The sequence below is a fragment of the Varroa jacobsoni genome, unplaced genomic scaffold (genome assembly GCF_002532875.2).
Source record: "Varroa jacobsoni isolate VJ856 unplaced genomic scaffold, vjacob_1.0 contig00191, whole genome shotgun sequence".
NCBI classification, from domain to species: domain Eukaryota; kingdom Metazoa; phylum Arthropoda; class Arachnida; order Mesostigmata; family Varroidae; genus Varroa; species Varroa jacobsoni.
Window position 1 is genome coordinate 99,131 of NW_019214425.1, and position 19,256 is coordinate 118,386.

At 42.0% G+C, this 19,256-nt stretch overlaps 2 protein-coding genes across 3 annotated transcripts; both read left to right on the forward strand.

The window, feature by feature from the left end:
• Positions 1-4,415: 4,415 nt before the first annotated feature.
• On the forward strand, positions 4,416-10,552 carry LOC111270911 (uncharacterized). Its single transcript, XM_022851391.2, has 5 exons — positions 4,416-4,530; positions 5,978-6,256; positions 6,523-7,003; positions 7,318-7,882; positions 10,153-10,552. The coding sequence occupies exons 1-5, from the start codon at positions 4,471-4,473 to the stop codon at positions 10,379-10,381; spliced, it is 1,614 nt and encodes a 537-aa protein (XP_022707126.1). The 5' UTR covers positions 4,416-4,470; the 3' UTR covers positions 10,382-10,552.
• Positions 10,553-14,695: 4,143 nt separating this feature from the next.
• On the forward strand, positions 14,696-19,103 carry LOC111270910 (uncharacterized). 2 transcript variants are annotated; one of them, XM_022851389.2, is made up of 7 exons: positions 14,696-14,908; positions 15,424-15,609; positions 15,842-15,941; positions 16,092-16,958; positions 17,142-17,621; positions 17,842-17,941; positions 18,412-19,103. In XM_022851389.2, exons 1-7 carry the CDS (start codon positions 14,900-14,902, stop codon positions 18,488-18,490), a joined length of 1,821 nt encoding a protein of 606 aa, XP_022707124.1. In that variant the 5' UTR covers positions 14,696-14,899; the 3' UTR covers positions 18,491-19,103. The 2 variants fall into 2 exon arrangements, with proteins under 2 accessions (XP_022707124.1, XP_022707125.1); XM_022851390.2 differs by having other exon boundaries at positions 14,699-14,908; positions 17,881-17,941.
• Positions 19,104-19,256: the final 153 nt, after the last annotated feature.

A 19,256-nucleotide genomic window follows, 5' to 3' on the forward strand; every position in this document is an offset into this window, starting at 1 on the left:
CACATCCGCAGAAATTTGGTCATCATTATCCAAGACATCGATCACATCAAGAAAAGATGACCTGAATAAGAAGCGAGAGATCGCCTACAAAAAAATACACATGCACGTAGTGCATCCGTAGTTTTTTGTACGTAGTAAGCCGGACCAAAATATGCACCTTTTTATGGCGATGATGTTTAGTGCCTTACAAATAGCATACCTTTCATTTGGCTATCAAATGTATTCAGAACTGATCCCCCAGTACTCGAAAAAATTAGGAATCCTCACACACATACTGAACCCACTGATGCTCTCTGAAAATTACCTTCTGGCTGTAAGCTACAACCAACGTAGCATGCGGGTGCACGGTACGTATTGGCTGTGATGTATCACGAACGACCCCACCAACATACCGTACTTGACCTGTTCTTGGTGGAGGTGGCATTCTGTAGCGAGAGTCTCAGCGTATTGTCTTGACTGCTTTTAATGGGTCTGTTCAAACTCTGCCCGAGAAACCTATCACTGCCTATGAAAAATCTTGATCGCGCTGTACGAGCGTAACTTTCGGAGCGAAGGCGTGACAAAAGAGAGAACGGCCGAACTAATATCATGACTGACTTTTGAATCTCTTCATCTGGCTTACAGTCAAGAGTAACAACTAACCTCGTTGCGAGTCAGCATGATTTTCTTTGATAATGTTTCTCAAGCTTTGAGTTTGCTTTCCAACACCTTGTATCTTAAAGTTGAAAAGGAAAGTGGGCTACAAGATTCACCTTCGTTATCCTTATTCGAAAACGAGATAAGCGATCAGCCAGTTTACAAGAAGTTCTCTGCTGGCATCGTTGTGGAAAATCCGTAATTGATGTACCAAATTCGGGGAAACGTCCCACAGGCCCTTATATTTTGTACGCGTCCAGATAGCAAAGACCTTTCCGCGCATACGTTTGTTACCCTGCAAAATGGCCACCGGTTGTGGCTTCCTCGTAATGTTGCTAGCATCAAACAAAGATGCTAGCAAACCATCTCTGGTTAACTGAGCTAGTTCATTTCGTAGTTGGGTCAACCCCTGCCGGGGAAAATAGGAAATTCGTACATTTATTTGATTGGACAGCACCACCACGATCTTGACGCCTTCCTGTTTGCGAAGCATTTACCAGGAATCGAGCACTGCACGAGATCAACCGGAATACAGTACCAAAAAAAAGTATCTGCCTTAAACCTTCGATGCGGTACCTATCACCTCTCAGTCTCATTGATTCAGGTTAGAAAGTACAGTTGTGTATTAGTCGCTATTAAATCAGAATGCTTCACGTATCGGTTGGTCTCCAAAGGCAGGTAACACAAAGCAGAATATGGTAAAATGTCTATTTTAAGTTACGCTTATTGTTTGCTTCTTATAGCTGAATTTCTTGCGATTCGTGAGGCTTACTAACGGTCTTTATTCGCCAGTTCTACATGTGAAATGATCTTCACAGCTAATGGTCGTAAAGACAGGTCGGGTCAGTTGAAAACGTGAAGGGCAACAACCGTGAGGCAAACATGGCATTGCACTCGGAGCTAAACTGAGCTACATTGGAATACGCATGTTGGATATAACCTGTTTAATAATACTTGAAAGCGAAGTCACACTTAACAGTTACTAAAGCTTGAATGACTGTATAAAACGTACGAGTGCATAAGATCTGCAATACTCCTAACACCAACCAATACGTCACTAATTGCAATACCTTGTGATTATATTCTACTTCTTCTAAGTTAAGCTTATGTATTATGCAGTCACGAGAAAATCTCCAATGCTGACCAACGTTACCTAAGCTATAACGAATGTCATATAACGAGATGCACGAACGAACCGATGCCTGGAATAAACCCATAACAATATTACACCAAGAGTCTGTCCACTGCCTTTCATAGCTCGTTGACCAAAATAATGCAGCACTGCTGAAAAGAACCACACACGCCCAGTTGGGATTCGAAGAAATTGCGTTTAATTAATGATAAAAAAAGGATCGGGATTGTGGTACACAACCTGGCAAATTACGTACCAGGCAGTGGTACCCTCCCGCTTAGCCGCGTCTTCTTGAACGACGTAGGGCTATAGGTTCATAGTTCCTGTTCAAGAATCTGCCCGTACGCTTGTCCTGAACGATATTCTTTTAAGCGACGCAGTTTGGCAGGTTAGGAATTCGCTCAAAATTTCACTTATAATCTCGAACACATACGCACTGTGACCAATGCCACCACACAAGACAACTCATCACAATTTGACGCCACCGTCGACTAAACGGCGCTTCTACGTATATCCGCCTCTACTTAGGACGGGAATAGTAGGAAAAATAAATACTACATGTTCAGTTAGCTGTTGGAAACAGATAAGTCCGATGAAACAAAATAACGCTAGTACCAGCAACAACATAACATCAATTACATACGGTTACTTCGTGTTCCCTAGTTATAAAACTAGGTTGCAGAGCCATGCGGTCTCTCAGCATCAGCGTATGCAAAAAAACATACCTTACTTACGATCATATTAAAGTTACCGCCAATGTTATTACCTAAAAATCTAATTAGTACTAATACCTTAGGTTCATCGGGTAATCCTATTTTTAAATACAGTGCAAATGCCATGTTGATGCTGTCATCCCTTTTCCGAAGGACCCCGCTGCAACGCATTCGTTGCAAAAGTATCGCTTACCTTCTGCCAAAACAAACCCTCAAAGGCTAACTTGTATCACCGAATGCGGCCGTTTATCTTGTCCGACTTGGCCGCGATTTTTGCAACGACAGTTGCCAATGGATGATTTCACTGCATTTCGATTACGAGCTCTTGTAGTTGCTCCTAACGGCTTCCAGTGGATACGTTCTAGCTCCCACGTGCATCGTGGTTAAACAAATGACGCTTAACTCCTCTGTCCCGTTAATAGATAAGCGAATCTATGAGTCGAAGTTGAGCCACAGCTCGCCGGATGACGGACGCAGGCTTCATATGCGATATACTTAAAGATGGTGACATCTAGTTATAAGCTAGTACTGAATCGGGTCCTTAAGGATAACAAACGTCATAATTTTAATTCACTCTCAGAAAAAAATCTTGTAGCAACATGCAGTAAAAGCCATTCAACATAATTTGATGGCTGTTCAAACGCTTATCCTTGTGGTCGATATTTTGTTTTAGCTTGATGACAACGGCTTTAAGGGTAATCTGAAATAATCTGAGTTTTCCAGGTGATACACACGGTCTGGAACGTGATTGTCTGCTCTGTCATAACTGTTCCCTTTTATAGTCTAACCTCGGCGCAAAAAAATCTGCTGTTTAAGCAGTTCGTGAACCTGTTACTCGAAAACAATTGATTAGGATCGTAAACAATGGAGGATTACCTGCGTGAGGTGTTGAGCCTTTGTTAGCATCAATGAAGTTTCGATAGCAGGGGCTTACCATCAAATAAAATGATTGCTTTGAAGATAACTAAAGCGTCTTTTGTATTACAGATGACGTTACATATTTTCTTGTGATTACACCTATTACTAGTAACTTATGCTAGTACTCGAAAATAGGCACTTTTCTCTAGGTTCCAATAATATCTTGTGTCAAATATATAGTTTTGGTCATGTCTAAACCAAAAGATATCATCTTATTTAGGGCCTAACGTAAGTTTTTTCGTATAATGAGTATGAGCTTAATTTTGATGTCATATTGGTTTGCTGGCCCAAAGGTCTTCGCCTGAACTTCTGGAATTCGTTCTAAAATCAGCAGACGACATCACCTTTGAGAATTGCTATGTCAGTATCCATGTCTTGCTTATGCTTCGTTTTGGTGAAATTGTTTGTTGCGTAGAAACAGACATAGTTGCTGTCATCTTAGTTATCAAACTTTAATCTTTCGAATACACATGCTAAATCAAAAGTTATTAAGTGTTTTTGTTCTATGCGAGAGCTTCGAGAGGTAAAACCTGAGCATTTCATTTCGACTTTTCGTATCTATGCAGCCAGGTACACATTTGCTATAAAAATCAGTCTGATTGGCTCAGTAATTTTGCATGCATCTAAATCTTTGACACAGGGACGCTCGTTCGTATAGACAACTTAGCAAGGTAAGTTTAATAATAGAAATTCACTCAAGTTTATTAGTTGCTGGTTGTCCTTTGTGGAGTTATTCAAGTTTGTCAGTCTAACGCGAATGCGACATCATCATCGCTATTATCGACATCTACGCAAAGGAAATGACCAGTGAAACAAACGCGCTAGATGACCGTCTAGATCGCCTGCACTTTGCCTTGATGTAGTTAATGCGGCTTTCCTTTTCTCGCGCGGCGCGTGTACGTGGCGGACTATAAAGTGTCGGTATAATTGGCTTCCAGCCACGGAAAAAATGGACCTTGGCGTGTTGGCGCCGCTAGTGTTGAGAGAGAAGGAAACAACAGCCGGAATCGTCAAGGGGGAGAATGCAAACTCGAGGTCAAAAAATAAAAAGGTCTACCAAGAAATCTGTTCATGTGCCACGATTGGAACTTCGGCGGAATAGCGAGTGACGCACACAACGCCATGAAGACGGTAAGTGACAAACTCACTAAAGAAACATGAAAGTGTAACAGCATTCATGCAGGAATAGGATATAATGTTATAATAAAAGCACAGCGTATGTAGTAGCAATTATATTAATATAATTATTCATGTTAATTTTTGCCAGGTACTTATTTTTTTTTTATAGAGCACCTAACTGTATTCCACTTTAGTTGGAAAATCAATCACTGGAACAAAAACTTCGTCTGTTACTGCTAACATGAGTGGATTTACGTCCTTGAGCTGTAGTTTTACTTTGGCTTTTGTCGGAAAGCAGTAAACAGGTAGGTGTTGAAGATTAAGGCGAAATCGAATAAAATACTGCTATGACATCAGCCTTTTAAGCCTTCAATTATAATGTAGTCACTCATAACTCATTCAAGATTTCATTAGATCAGTACGTAGTCGCTACAATCGCCTGACAAGTTAACATAAAATTTAGGATTGTGTTACAGCTTAACGGGCAAATATATCCATTAGAAATCAAGAGCTGTTTTCTGCTATGTTACATATTGCTCCCTCCGATCGAAATCTCAAGACGCGCGTCGCAATCTCGTCCGAGGGCTTGATCTCTAACGGCGATTGTTTCCGTAATGCTTAACAATGGCTAATTTCTGTGCTTTTATTACAAGAAAAACAATATACGAGAGCAATTTTTTACTATATAGTTCCTAGCATACTCACACGACGGACTGTAAGATTCGATGCGGCGCCAATTACCAATTGATTAATATTGGCTATAATACAATTTAGTATCCTGATATTCTTTGCAACATCTATGTATTACTTACTTGTGTAGAAAATATGGAAACACGATATTCCAATAAGAGTCACCTGTTTGTTTTTACTTAACTACTGTCAACCCTTTGACTCTCATCGTTATTTTCTAAACGCAGACTTCCTTCTTAAAATGCTGATATCACTGAGTCACTGCTCAACTGCGACGCAGATGCATACATAAAGACAAAAGCAAAAAAAAAAACAAGATGAACGCGTCACTAGTGTTGGCTAACCGCCATATTTATCAGTCCACAACGAGACGCAAATACTGATGCTCCCTGATGATCCCTGGACCAGAACACATGTAGAGTTAAGGACAGGCAGCAGGAAATACGATACGGTAAACTGTTGCATTTTTCATTCGGCAGATGTCGTTTTTAGAACAAAAAAATATAATTAGCCATTACAAACTTTCTTCACCTACCAAAAGCGTAACATGAGCCATCTCCAGGAGGAAACGTTACGACAATGGCGTACGCGGACAAAGTATACCCATAGAACAAGCAATATAGGGATCAGTGTCAGCATATTTAGGTTTCGTTCAATGTGCGTGCCCGTAAACATATTGCATCAGACGAGATTACAAGTTATATATAACTTAACTACCGTATTCGCTTCCTAACGGTTCTAAAACATCTCACAATGTCATCCTCTGCAGTGGCGTATCATTCTGTTAGCGCTGTTGGTTCTAGCTCTGCGGACGGGCGCAGAAGAAGCCACGACAACAAAAGCGGCTGAAAGCACAGCTAAGGGATCGACAGAAGCAGCTGGTTCTGAGGTAACAACCATTGAGACTCCTGATGAGAGAAATGGCACGGAGGGTAACTCAACCGTGGAACAAAGAGGAATCTTTCCGGTAGGCGGTTTTGGAGGGGGTTATGGCGGCGGTTTTGGAGGAGGTCAGTTCGGGCAGGGATTTAATGAAGGCGGTTATAATGTAAGTGATCGGTGCACGCTAATACATGCCATGCCTCCCCTCGCTTATTATACGCTTATATATATATATATATATACGAAATTTTTCGGATAATAAGGCGGCAAATTTATGTCTAACAAACGGACAAAACGACAAGATCTCCTTATCATCAAGTTTTTTGCCAATATTTCTTGAGACACTTACAAAACACAACTCACTATCCTTTCTGCTTCATATCGAGTGCTGTTTACCCACTATCTCACATTATAACCGGCTCGCCATTTCAGTCAGGAGGATCCCACGGCGTTTCCAGCTACGGCTATAACCACGGCGGATCTAACACTAAGGCATTTGGCAACAAGGAGACATACGGCTCAAAAGAGTCTTTCGGTTATTCGTCGGAAAACTCACACGCGCAGGGTGCCGGCCATCAAGCGCATGGCTCACAATACGCGGCAGGCGGAGGCGGTTCGGGCTATCAGCAGGCAGGTTATGCCGGAGGTTACGGAGGCGGCCATGGAGGCGGTTATGGAGGCGGCCATGGGGGTGGTTTTGGAGGCGGCCATGGGGGCGGTTATGGAGGCGGCCATGGGGGCGGTTATGGAGGAGGCCGCCCCGTGGGGGGTGGTAGTGGTGGCTATATTGCGAGCGCAGGCCAAGGGGCCTACAGTGGCGGGGGTTACGCTGGCGGCGGGGCTTCATACGCACAAGGTGGAAGCTACAAGCAAGGCAGCAGCTACTCGCACGGTGGAAAATACGCAGCAGGAGGTACACATGCATGTCAAGAAACAATTCTTTCTCAATCTGATTTTCGAAGCTAATGATCTCATTTATGGAGGTTATTCAAATGCTTGGCGTAGTAAAAACGTTGAACGTTGTCATTAAGCAGACAATGGTAGGTATTTTGCTTACGTAAGCGTTAAACAATGGCTCTTATATTCAAGACTCTATATTGGAAGTATACGATCTTAAATAAGGCTGATATACTATGATGCTGCCCACTGGACTATTTCCAGGTTTCCTCGCAGGTCTCGATCCATATGTAAACTACTAAACGTTTTTTGTGTCGTTGCATATATAAGGCGGATCTCATCACGCGGGAGGAGGATATTACGGCGGACATGGCGGGGCTAATGGCGGAGGTTACAAGCTGATTGCAGTAATTCCGATCGGCGGAGCGAGCTACAAAGGAGGCGGCGGTTATGGAAGCGGTGGTGGTTACGGAGGCGGTTACGGAGGCGGTTACGGAGGCGGCTACGGTGGTGGTGGCGGCGGCTACGGAAGTGGAGTCTATAAGGTTGCTCAAGGCAGTGGTTATGGTGGGGGTAGTGCCAGTTACGCTGGAGGTAGCTACTCTGCCGGAGGTGGTCAGGCAGCAGCTGGTGGTTTTAAACAAGAAGGAGGCTTTAAGGAGGAAGGTGGTTTTAAGCAGGAGGGTGGATATGTGGTTGGAGGTGGTGGAGGTGGAGGAGGCGGCGGAGGCTTTGTTCCTGGCGGCGGGGGATTTGCCGCTGGCGGAGGTCAAAGTGGAGCTTATGCAAATAATGCAGGAGGGGGAGGTTTTGTTGGCGGCGGAGGATATCACGGAGCTGGTGAATTAGGCGGACCTATCGGTGGAGGAGCCACTATCGGTGGGGCTCAAAAAGCGTAAGTGACACCTACATTTTTTTTTTTATACGTATACTTGAATACTTGCCACGGCGGTTCTATGCGGGAGCCTTATTTTTTATAATACTGATATGCAAAGCAACTACAATTTATAGGTTATCCCCAGCCAGTAGGTGAGTTGTATTTAATATGGTGTAAATTTTAGCTGACAAAAAAATTGTGCGCACCTAAACCCAACTTAACAGATCTGTCCAGCAAAAAATCTATTTCGAGAAATACAGTGTTCTTTCTTATAAAAGATACTATTTTTATATTTGTTTCCTATGATTGCTTGGCATATACTAGATCTAGCTAGAAACCAAACATTATATAAAGCCACCGGCCCATTGGAATATAGCTATCTTCTTAGTAAAATATTGTGTCGTCACGCCTCGAATATTATTGAGTGCAATGCATTCACGTCAGCATGAAGCATTGAAAAACACATGCGGGTGCATTGCGTATTTGAATAACATGCAGGCAGTGCTGGAAATGCGTTTCGCAGCGCTTTCGACCCCCTTAAAAATCTTCGATATTGTCAAAAAGAGATTGTGATTACGCATTAATACCCCCTAGTTACTGATGACGGTGTGCCGCTTGTTGATGTCTCAGGCCGATGACAAGCAACACAAACGGCCAGCTTTTCGATCAGCTAAAAAACAAAAAAAAATACATTCGCCAGCTTCATCGAGCGCTTCACCTCTGAGAGAAAGAACTGAGTATATAATTCCTACTCCCCAGAGCAAACGATACTACTGGCAGATACGATTGCTCCTACTTGAAATTAGAATATTATGAATCGGAAAAGAGAACAATAGTTAACTGGTCTCGGTTATCCGTTTACGTTGAAGCTATGAGAAGACTAATGGCGACTAGTCGAATGTTAAATTGCATTGTACGATAGTTTTTATTGTTCTAATTACATAACGGAAAAAATCGTTTCTTCCGCGCCCGAACGTTGGCGCCAGATAGCCCACGAATACCTTAACGTTCCCTGGCTTTTTCAGACGCTGTGTTAAGTCTAAGACGCGTAAAAAGATTGCAGTGCTTTTAATTCTAGTTTATTGGTCTTCAAATCCTATCTATCTGCGTCAAACGACTCCGCTATAGCTTTTGAGTTGACAAAATGCTATATCTCAGTGATATTTTTAATGCATAAACTTGTTGTAGCAGTCGCCAAAAGTACCATTGATGGCGACTATCTTTTGTTTTTTTAGATCGGGTACTTTCGGAAAGAAGTTACGTAGTCCGTACGTTACACAATTATTTCGTCTTCATATCCTTCTAGTTCGTCATATCTATTGATTGAAAATTAGATATCTATACTATAATAATGATATTAATAATAACTTAGTTAATGATAGTTTTACTAATAAGACGACCGCTTGACACTCAGCATGTGATATCTTACGCCTAGCGAGTTGCTATATTTGCGTCACTAGCTACTATAACTTTTCGATTTCATTGACAGTATCTTACATGTTACGCAACCAGTATTATGTTTTAAACATAGTTTCTATGACCTACGCAAACAAACGGTGGCTTTTTGGCAAGTAGCGGTCCTAAATTTAGTGCGTGGCTCAATCCTGAGATAAATCTGAGTCATAGCACCACTATCAGAACAATATTGAGAATCTGAGCATTATTCTATAACACGTACTAGTTGCTATTCGCTTTTACGTCTTCCTCTTTGATTAGCAGAAGATCAGCCATAAAAGTTGTGTAGATAAAGCCCTCGAACACTTCTACTGCAGTTCAAGCTGATTCAAAGCAATTACTTGGCTGCGTTTTGTGAAACATGTAAGACTGCTTTGTGGACATTGATCTCCAACAATATAAACAAATATCATCATGCTCTAATTTTTAATTACAGCATGATTTTTAACGTTTTTTAAGCACAGTATAGCTAACTGGAGAATCCGACTTTAGCAAAAATAAACATCTGATTTTTACTGTCGGTGTTTATGAGTCTGGATAGAACAAAGTCATCCAACTATCGACGTAATGGCCACGATACTAAAATTGCATTTTTTTCATTAACTATTACTTTATAGACATGTATAAATTACATGTAATATATACCGTTTCGCTACTACTTATTAAGCTTATGACCATAGTTGTAAAGCATGCGCATTAGCGCGCCTACGATACTCTACTTAGTCGGCATGGCTAAACTCTATGTGACAATGAACTAATCCCTTACATTACCTATATCGACCAGTCAGTCGTATGTAACTAATGCCTTGGTCTTATAATTATTTCGGCTGTAGATTAAGCTTTGCTGAAGGGGCAAAAACTGAAGGTGCAGAGTCCGGCCAGGCGGCGTATAAGTATGATCATGGCGGATCGTCAACGAAGACGTTTGGAACAAAGGAGACCTTTGGCAGCAAAGAATCGTTTGGTTCCGAGAGCAGTTCTGCCCATGCTCAGGGCTCTGGACAACAAGCTCATGCCTCTCAAAGTAGCTCCGGATCATTCAGCTCTGGGCCGGTTGGCTAGGTTATACAAAAAATGTTCGAGGTCAAAGACTTTCGAGTCACTGAGAGACCCACTCCTAGCGGATCATTTTGAATTGAGGAACAAATTCAACTGTGATCGCGGTATCGCATACAGCATGTAATTACTGCTTTTTTCTCTAATAAATGCTCACCTTTCAGTTGTTATATCATACATCGTCGTGATACTTTGATGTTTCCCCTAAAACTGGTTTGATTCATGCTCTGCCGTGTCCAATAGGAATCTATCAAAAATACGACTGGTGCAATCACCATGTTATAAATAGGCACCACGAATTGTCCTCGACCTTGTACGTTGCTTCCTGTTTACTTTAGGTCGATGGATGATCGCAGTGAGGCGTCCTCTTCACAAGAGAATTCAACGCCAAAAAAAGGACATGTGAAACCACAGAAGATTATGAATACTGAACCCTGTCGTTTGACTGTTACGGTGCCATCCATAACCCTGACGCTTGCTGAAGAAAGGATATACATTAGATGTTCTTGCTTGAATATTTCCAGCGTTTCGTAGTTGCAGACTACTATCTAATTAATTAGACTGTTTATAAATAGTAAAATGAAATTAGCAATTAAAAAGTGTTCTACTCGAAGTTATGTGTGTATGTTACCAACGAAATACAGAAGATCTAGGTATCCGGTTTTTGAAAATTCTAAGCAAGTAGTTTGAGAATTAGAATCTCAATATACGTGTTATTTTCGAGCGGAAGTTAAGCAAAGGAGAGGGCTTCGCTTAGTGATAGCTCTCTAATGGGGCTAAATAATTTTACAGATAATATTTAGTTTTTGTAATATTAACAAGAAAACATATCGTCGCCATGGAAAGATTCTTAGAAAACGTTTGCATTGTAGATAACTAGATATCATCGAAGCTAACATTGCACAATAGAAATTAGGCAGGAACAATGCGAAGGCATCACACGGTCTTGGTTTTGACCTCACAGGGTTCGTGCAAATCGAGCATGGCTGACGTCGAGCATTGTAGATGGCTGCTACCCAAAAATCCACAAATTTGCTTTATATTGTTCAGCCAGCAATTAGATGCCCTTGCTCGTTTGGTCTATCTTTAATTAGAATATATTTAATTTGACTGTCTTTAATGGACCGCTATATTTAAACCACTAGAAAAGGGCAGATGTTTTTTAAAGTAGCACAGATGTTTGAGGAGTTAATAACCCTGACCATGTAAACTAGTATTGCGACACTTTCGAGTAGAACCACCACAAATGACGCCACATACGCATACTTGCGTTCAAACGTAACGTAAAAGCTGGTGAACAGCAACAATTACTAGAAAAACAAAAAGGAGCTATAGGTCTTATGTAAGTATCTCTAGTTGTTATTTCCACGAAAGACAGTTTTGGTTGAGTTGTAGTTCTATAACTACTTACAGAAATTGGCATCTCTCCAGCTGCGTAAATATTATTGTCTGGCTGTTCCAAAATCTGCAAAATTAGAATTAGTGACTAATGTGATCTTTACGAAAATTGTTTTTCATTGGCACTAAATGGCTACGCTTGACTGAAACGTCCGCAGAAAGGCGCCACGTCCACTGCGTCTGCAGCGACCGCTGTTGGCTTTGAATGTTACCACGATAGCGCTGAATTTCTTACACTACTGCTACTACTACTACTACTATATATCGTCACCAACACGTAAATAAAGTCGTCTTCTAATTTAAAAGTATTTATTCTCCTTATCGGTAAAAAAGAAAAAAGATGCACTTCTTTTCTGCAAAAAGAAGTAAAGCAAAAATGTTTACGCACTTGTGCGTGTATTGTGACACCTTTAAAACATATACCTCGTAGACGTACCTATTATTACGAACAACAAGTATCAGAAAACAGTTATTAATAGGATTGATTACGTTTGCGTACTAAAAAGGGGAGATAACATAATTGTGTGCCACCCATATGTATACTCCACCTCATAAACTCCAGTAAGTTGAGTAAAGTAATGGAGTTTAGCAATGTGTTGATGCTGACGCTAAATATGTATGTTAGCTGAATATGTAAGTAAGTTCTTTCTGTTACTACTTATCGCAGTTAATTAAAACACAACGATCGCCGCATTATTTTAAGCAGTCCCAACAACGGTCCTTATTTAACATAGACACCTGTAGCCCTGCGTATCTTCGCTGACATTGAGTACTACGCTTTATGCCATAGTTTGTGGACAATAAGTTAATTTTATTGACAGTAAGCGATAAATTCTGTTTGGGACAATTTGTTTATAGCATTTTAAAAACGAAGAAAAACAATGAATACCTTGACCTAGTGAAGCGATTCAACTTTTTGTTTTTGGTACATACAGAAGGCAAACAGGAATCAAGTTCCTCCAAACCCCTTTGAAACATTTGTTTTGCTGAATAGAACCACAGCGCATCTTAGCCTGCCTTACGTCTCTATCTTGGCAGAATAAAAGTGTTGTCAATATAGAGATGTAAAGCCATAAGTGTGTCAAATTTACCGTTTGGGAGAACTCATTGCTAACGAACTGTGGTAGTAACAGTAGAACGTTTTCAGATCTACGGGAAAATACACGATTGAAACGAAACGCAGTTCGAACGCGTATTGGATTTCTGTTGATGCCTGCGTCACCCCCTATCTTCACACTTCGTTACACGTCAACTATATTTCTAAGCAGTCTTGAGAACAAATAGAAATAGTACACAAGGAAGAGAAAGCCAGCTTCAGTGGGTGAGCGCGGTAGATAACAGCGGAAAAAACAGAAACTCTTAGAAAACAACGTAAAATATTGTCTGAAACATAATCTCGTTTTTCATCGTAACTCATTCTCGTCTGTTGCTGCTGCTGCTATCTCTAAAACATCGTATCGTTACCGTCGGGACATCATCATTCCGCCGAATCTGTCGGCCTCAACGCCCCGTAATTAAACAGTAGCGTTACGTAGTGGACAGCTGCAATTGTAGATGTGGTCTTGTTGTCAATGTCGTTCCCATCGTCTCAATGTCATTTTCAAGCAAGACACCCCACCGTCGAGGATACGCTTGAGAAATTGAGTTTTGCCAGTAATTTTTCGTCCTCGTCGCCGTTTGTCAGAACCCGGCGCTTGACAGGAAATAAAAGCACATTTGATATACAGGAAAAGATATTACATTTGAAACATATATATGTGCGACCTATCCTTTCTTCTACACTTGGCTATTATCGATTTGGAGCGAATAAAAATCAACGGAATTTTCATTTGCGTCATTGCAACCAGTAATAATTAAGTGTCTATTATTTCGCTTGATTATAATAACAAGTTCGCTTGTTTTTGCATCTCTATAATAACACTTGTGTCATGTATGATTTGTATCCATTGTGTACGGATGATGTATGTATGAAAATATTTTAAACTTTCTGTGTATGATCATGCCTTCGGTAATCGATTTGCGCATTATGCATTTATATAAATAGGCTGGCATAACCGAGTTGGTGACCGGTTAACAAACCAAGTTCTACTAACATTTGTGAACGCTTGTTGCAAGACGCTACGAAGCTGCATCCATGGAAGCGCAAATCAAAGAAATTCAGCTACGATATTCCCTTGCAGGTTTCTAGGTATCTCTCTATTTGTGTGCTAGTCTCTGGATGGCAGGCAGGAATTGGTTAGATGAGTCAGAGACGAAAGTTTTGGGAAGTTTGCATCATGTATTCTTTGTTTGTAGCTAGTATCGTTGTTATTACTGCCGGTCGTAAGCAGTTTTCGTTTCAGCCCAAGCGATCTTAGATGAACTTTTAGCCTCTGCAGGCGAATATTCTGCTTATGTCGCAATGCTTTCAGTATTAGTAGTAGCTCTTCACAGTCAGCTACCAACGCGTGTATTACTGATGTATGATAAAAGGAAAGTTTGACCTCACTAACCATCACAGGCATCATCTATTGTCGTCTGTGTGTACCCCAACTTGGCATACCAGCAGTTCTCCGGATGATGTGACGGCGATACGCAGCAACGACAACTATAGCCGTCGATCACAGTGACGCCTTCTTACTACCGATGGGACGAGAGGGCAAAGCAAGATGTGCTGTTTGGAGTTCCCGAAAGTTGGTTTGCCGCCACGTCAGTTGATGCTACGGTCACTGCAGCGTGTTAAGCCGAAGAGAAGCAAAAAGGAACAAATAAAAAAAAGCTAAAGTCCATAAGATCAAGCTAGGCAGTGGCAACAGCAGTAGCTGTAGCATCAATATCAACACCAAGGAAAGTGGCACCCTAGCGTCCATCTGTCGGTCATTCCTTCGCCCTGTAGCTGTTGCCTCAGTGGGGGAAATCCAGTATATAGCCGCTTGGTCGTTTCTTCGCTCACTGACTATATCCATTGTCACCCTTGAGCGGAGCGCGCGAGGCGCCGCCGCCGCCGTCAGCGGTTATCGACAGCAAACCGTGTCAAAGCCAAACGGAGGCAACAGGCCTCACTGCTTTGGCCGTGTAGTCGGTCAGCTATAATATTCTGTGAGAATCCAGTTGAACTGCCAGTTCGCAGTTCGCACACCGCCAAACATGAGGCTCGTACGTTACATTCAATTTTATACCTTTCTGTGGTCAGAAATCATGACAAAACAGCTAACTATCCTAGCTAGAAATAGCAGAATTGGAGTGCTATATTGCAATGCCGAGAGGTTTGATTTGAACAGTACGGCGACAGCATACGTTTTCAATTCAATATGATACCTTAGTTAGTCGTGCCTGGTGGATAGCGGTCATCGCGCGCAAACTTACACTTGAGTAACAGCGACTAGTGCAGCAGAAAAACGTCTAACATCAAACAAACGCCACTGTGTTTGTAACGAATACAGTGCGGCAAATTTGTTTAATACCTAGTTATTATTCTAGTAATTGGACTTCGATTAATAAGTGATACTGTAAGAAACTACTGTGAACACTATATGGTAAACTTTCTAATTATGAAGAACTTGTAAAAGCAGATTATGTGACAGTATAGTTTTGCTAGTGATCGTATAGATATATTGCGTAAGTACATCACTATCTAATGCGTTCATTTTGTTTCGGCGGTAATTTTTCAGCTTTTATTAGCAGGGTGCGCAATCCAGATCTGGGGGGCGCCGACTACGGTAATGCCAGAAATCGGCAATACAACGGAATCGGCAGTACATGATACAACAACTTCCGTAATCACTAACAAAACTTCTGATGTGGACCAGAAAACCTTTCCGTTCAATAGCCAAGGTTTCATACTGCCCTACGGAGCGGTAAACAGCTGAAACTACTTAACGACTAACACATACGAGTTATCCGACATAACAAAAAACCTAAACCAAGCAACATTACTTATAATAAATCGAGCATCTATTTGTTAGTGAAGTTGATAATAGAGCAGAACATTACCTTTCAGCCTCACACTGTGTTCTCTCAGCTCTCAAGTAACTAAATCGCAATAAGAAAGTAGAGTACAACAATGGTGTCTCTCTTACTTTTTCTTAGGGCGGCTTCCTAGGAGGACAGAATCCGTTCGGCGACGCATTCGGCAGTAATCCGTATGGCTATTCTCTGTTCCAGACACCTCCCCAAAACAACCCGTATGGTAAGGATCGTTACTTTGTTTGATTCAGTGCATTGCCAAAATAGAATGAAACAGAAACAGAGCCTCATCTTTTCTCAAGGAGTCGAACCAAAAAAGATTTATTAGCTGACTATGCTTTATAGTAGCTAACGTGGATATATTATGTTTCAGGCCGGTTTCCTGTAGATATTCTGAATCGGTACCCGAATGAGGGTCCGTTCCAACAGTACCCTGGCACTATTCAGTTTAATCCGGCTAGCCAAGGTAATTTTCCAGTAAGTCAGGCGACTGGACAGCCTGTACAACCTGCTGAAGTTCTAGGTCATCCCGAATCTACTATATCTATTGCTGGCACTCAAAGTGGCGCTCCAACTGGTGAAAATGGCCAGCCTTTGCAACCAGGACAAATTCCCCAAGGAAATCCGGGATATCTAGGACCGCCAAGAGTGCCTGGCCCAGGTAATGAAAATCAATTACATCCTGGCGTTTCTGGTATACCCGGTCTAATTCCACAAGATGCTCAGGGCCAATTGTCCCAGGGTGCACAGGGCCAGTTTCCTCAAGACGCAGAGGGTCAATTTCTCGAAGGAACACAGGGACACTTGCCCCAAGGTGTCCAAGGGCAGCTTTCCGCAAATGGGCAAAACCGATTCACTCAGAATCCACAGGGGCTTCAAACAGGGTATATTGGAAACCCCGGGTTCCCTCAGGTACCATCCCCTCAAAAACCTTTTGGTCAAGCATCCACCGACCATCCCGGAAACCCAATACATAAGCCCAATGCACCTACACCGCCCACCCTGTCGGGATCATCCGGATCAGACTCTACCAGCGGTCTAGAGGCTGTAGGAGGACAAGACTACCCTAGACCTCAAGAACAAGGAGTTACTGGCCAAAACCCCAATAGTCAGTTTCCTCCAAGCCAACTTTTGCCGAGTGGACAGAGCCTTCCAGGACAAGGACCGCAGGGCGATTTCACCAACCAAGGATTACACGGAGTATACAACGGACAAGCTTCGCTTCAGGGACAACCACAAGGTCAGTTCGGTGCCTCTGGAGAGCTCCAGCAAGGCTTTCTTCAAGATCCGTACCTTTATCCTGTTCAATTTCAAAACTTGCAAGGACCTTATTTATCTGACTATTATGGGCCAGAAAGAATTCAAAGCCAGTTCCTCCATCAAGGACCGTACGGCCAGTCTAACGGACCACTACCGTTTCCAGGACAAGGACATATTCCGGAACAATTCCGGGGACCTCAAAAGGGTCAAAGCTACCCCGGACAATTTTCGCAGGATTTCTATAACCAACAACCATACCCACAGAAATTCGTGCCACAACAGCAGTATCCACGAGGTTTCGTTCCGCAACAGCAAGGCTTTCCTCAAGGCCAAGGACCCCTGCAACAATTTCCTCAAGGTCAGGGATACTTGCAACAATTCCCTCAAGGTCAAGGATCCCAACCGCAGTTCTTGCAGGAACAAAAACCGCAGCAACAAGTTAATCCAGGCACTGGTCTTCAACCAAACCAGCAGCCACCGCGAAACCCCCATGGTCAGATTCCAAACCCTGGCACAGACCTGAATGGGCCTTTCCCACTACGTACAAATCAGGAGCACTCCCCGGGGCTTCCCAGTGGTTTCAGTGCTAGCCCAGTTCAGAGCCGTACCGCTGTGCCTGCCTCCCCCGGAACATTTACTAGCGGTGAGTAGGTTAACAGCTCTACATGCAGTCGATTGGTGTGCTGAGGAGCAGGTGTGCCACTTGTCGCGGTGTCTGTGTGTCTCTCTGTTTCTTATTACGCTTTTTTTTACTTTATATTATGACCTTATATTATGGGGGCTGGTTTCGGACGCCCCCGTTAACCCATTAGGGCCCTTTAAACAAAAACGACCGATTGTGTCCTCACGTGTGAACGATCCAGTGTACACATTGAACAACAACATATCCGTTTCATCGCCAGGACCACCGTCCCCTGAGGAAGTTACCTCAGCCGATCAACCTCTGCCGCAAGTCAACCAGGGGTGAGTCTAAGTCTCCTAGAAGCAAAGTCTCTGTTTGACGCGCTGGTTAAATATATGCACGCTTAACCTCACGCCGGTTTTTTCTATATATAACCTCTTCAGCCTCTGTTTTAGTCATTGAGATACATGATTAACTGCTGCGTGGCTCTGTTCAGCGCGACCTACGTTTTCTGTTTTAAATGCTTGTGAGTTGCCAATATAGAAATATCGCTTTCAGTCCATCGAAGCCCTGTATCACTGAAACCGCCTATTTGTTCCGCACGCCTCCGACCGTTTGCAACATGTTCTACTACGACTGAGTGAATCTAGGAACACCAAAGATCTATTTCAAACTTACATCCCTGATGTTTAGAAAGAACAATGTTTTCAAAGCTTATCCTCACTACATTGAAAATAGACTTCTATTTCTTTATTCTAGTATTCCTTCCTTTTTTTCTCCAGATTTATAGAACAGCTGATCTGAATTCCAGGTCCGAGCTGCGATCTGAAGCTAAAGCGATGCATATCTCAGAGCTTAAACGGGCCGAGAAAAATGATGTCCCTTCGTAGAACGCTCCTCAAGCCGCGTTTAGGAGACCAGAAGCCTAAATCTGGCGAACGAGAAGAAATAGAAACATTTGCCGAGATGCTTGACGAAACAAAATTGCCATGACAACATTTACTGCGATAGACCCCAGAGACGCGGTACTGGAGTCTCCACCAATACCAACATTCCAAGCTAATCTACACATAGAAATGACTACAGAACTGAAATCAAATTTACAAAAATCATATGATGAAGATAATGGTTGTGGTGATGCAGAAAGCTGAACATAAACAATTATGAGATGATCATTATGATGGACTACGTAATATTGCCGATTTTAATAAATTAGAAGCAAATACCATGTAAAATTCCAAAGATCTTATACAGAAATTTTTTCACAGATATTAGTGTTGAGGTTAATTAGATTACAAGGCGCGCTTGAAGACATCTATAGCTCTTTTATTTAATCCTATACGTAAGACAATTTTTATAAGGAATTACTGGAACATGAGCCAGAGGAAAACAAAGGCTGTCCCTTGTGGAGCAATGACAATTATCATACTTTATTAATATAACTTGTTGGGCAAATAACTTGTATCTGTAAAGCGAATAAAAAATATAATGCATAACAAACAACCTGTTTATGGCAAGTAAAATATGGTGCGGATATAACATAACGTAGGATTCGATAAAAGGCTTTTTATAAATGGCAGCATGTGTAGGGTAGTGACGCATGAGAACTAATGAAGAGAATCATTTTAGAAACCATTTACGATCATATTAACAAAT